Genomic DNA, 1170 nt, shown 5'->3' with positions numbered 1-1170 from the left:
CAAATCTGGGAAAAAAAACCTGGGAAAAAGCTCTAGGAAAAAAAAAAAATGTGGAAAAAAACCCAAACCAACAGGGAAAAGATCAGGGAAAAAAGAGCTGAGAAAAAAATCCAATCTGGGAAAAAAACTGGGGGAAAAGATTCTTGAAAAGATCTGGAAAAAAATGGGGGGAAAAAAGAGAGAAAGAAGATCTGGGTAAAAATCTTTTTTTTTTTAACTGGGTAACAAGTCCTTGTGGAATTTTGGGAATTTTATCCAAAATTTCATGCTGTTTTGAAACCATAAAGAAGCGGCCGAACTCACTCGACCTCTAGACTGTTCTTAAATAGAATTCATTATTATTATTATTTAGCGGTGAAAATTCGAAATTTCCTTTTTTTTTTAAAGGAGATAACAAATCTATAAATTATACAGTGTATATATAAATATATTTATAAATTATTAAAAATTATAAAAAATAGATACATAAATAATAATAAACAAGACAAACCAATTTATTTTATAAATAAAAGAGGATTATTTGCTACCGGCTTTCCCAAAATACCAGCTTTTCCCTCGATTTTTCCCTTGATTTGAAGAGACCGGGGGGGTTAAAAATGATGGTGTTTTTCATAACTACTTCTATTTTTGACTCTTCCCACCCGAGGGTAAATGGGAGACGGTTTCTTTTGGGTGAAAAATAAGAATGAGAATGAAAATAGAAATAGAAATGAAAATGAAAATGAAAATAGAAATAAAAATAAATAAAATTGGCAATAGTAATGTAACAGCAGCAATAATAAAAATGATAATGAGATAATAATAATAAAAATAATAATAAAAATAAATAAAATTAACAATAATAACGTAACAACAGCAATAATAAAAATAATAATGAGATAATAATAATAAAAATAATATAAAATGATATAAAATGATAATAATAATATAAAAATAATTAAAAATAATTAAAAAAAAGAAGAAGTTCCAGTTTTTGACTGTTTTTTCCCCATTTTCCCCGGTTTCCTTACGCTCCAGTGGCAGCCGAGCTGCTCACACTTCTCCTGGGACGCGCCGGGGTTGGGGTCGCAGTCGAATTTCTCCCGGGGGGGGGTCCCCAGGATCCAGCGCACGACGTAGGAGCGGCCCAGGACCAGCCCCAGCCCCGAGATCTGGGCCACCTGCGGGGGG

General features: G+C 32.7%; 1 protein-coding gene across 1 annotated transcript in view; it reads right to left on the bottom strand.

The window, feature by feature from the left end:
• The window catches only part of LOC106893773 (maltase-glucoamylase, intestinal-like), a 54342-nt gene that overhangs the window by 23346 nt on the left and 29826 nt on the right, over nucleotides 1-1170 (bottom strand). The window contains exon 20 of the mRNA XM_014951983.1: nucleotides 1011-1160. Within this exon, the coding sequence (XP_014807469.1) occupies nucleotides 1011-1160 (150 nt within the window). The remainder of the gene's footprint in view (nucleotides 1-1010; nucleotides 1161-1170) is intronic.

The sequence above is a fragment of the Calidris pugnax genome, unplaced genomic scaffold, assembly GCF_001431845.1.
Source record: "Calidris pugnax isolate Ruff unplaced genomic scaffold, ASM143184v1 scaffold239, whole genome shotgun sequence".
In the NCBI taxonomy this organism is placed as follows: domain Eukaryota; kingdom Metazoa; phylum Chordata; class Aves; order Charadriiformes; family Scolopacidae; genus Calidris; species Calidris pugnax.
The sequence above is the reverse complement of the archived record's forward strand: the minus strand, read 5'-3'. Positions and strand labels throughout refer to the sequence as shown.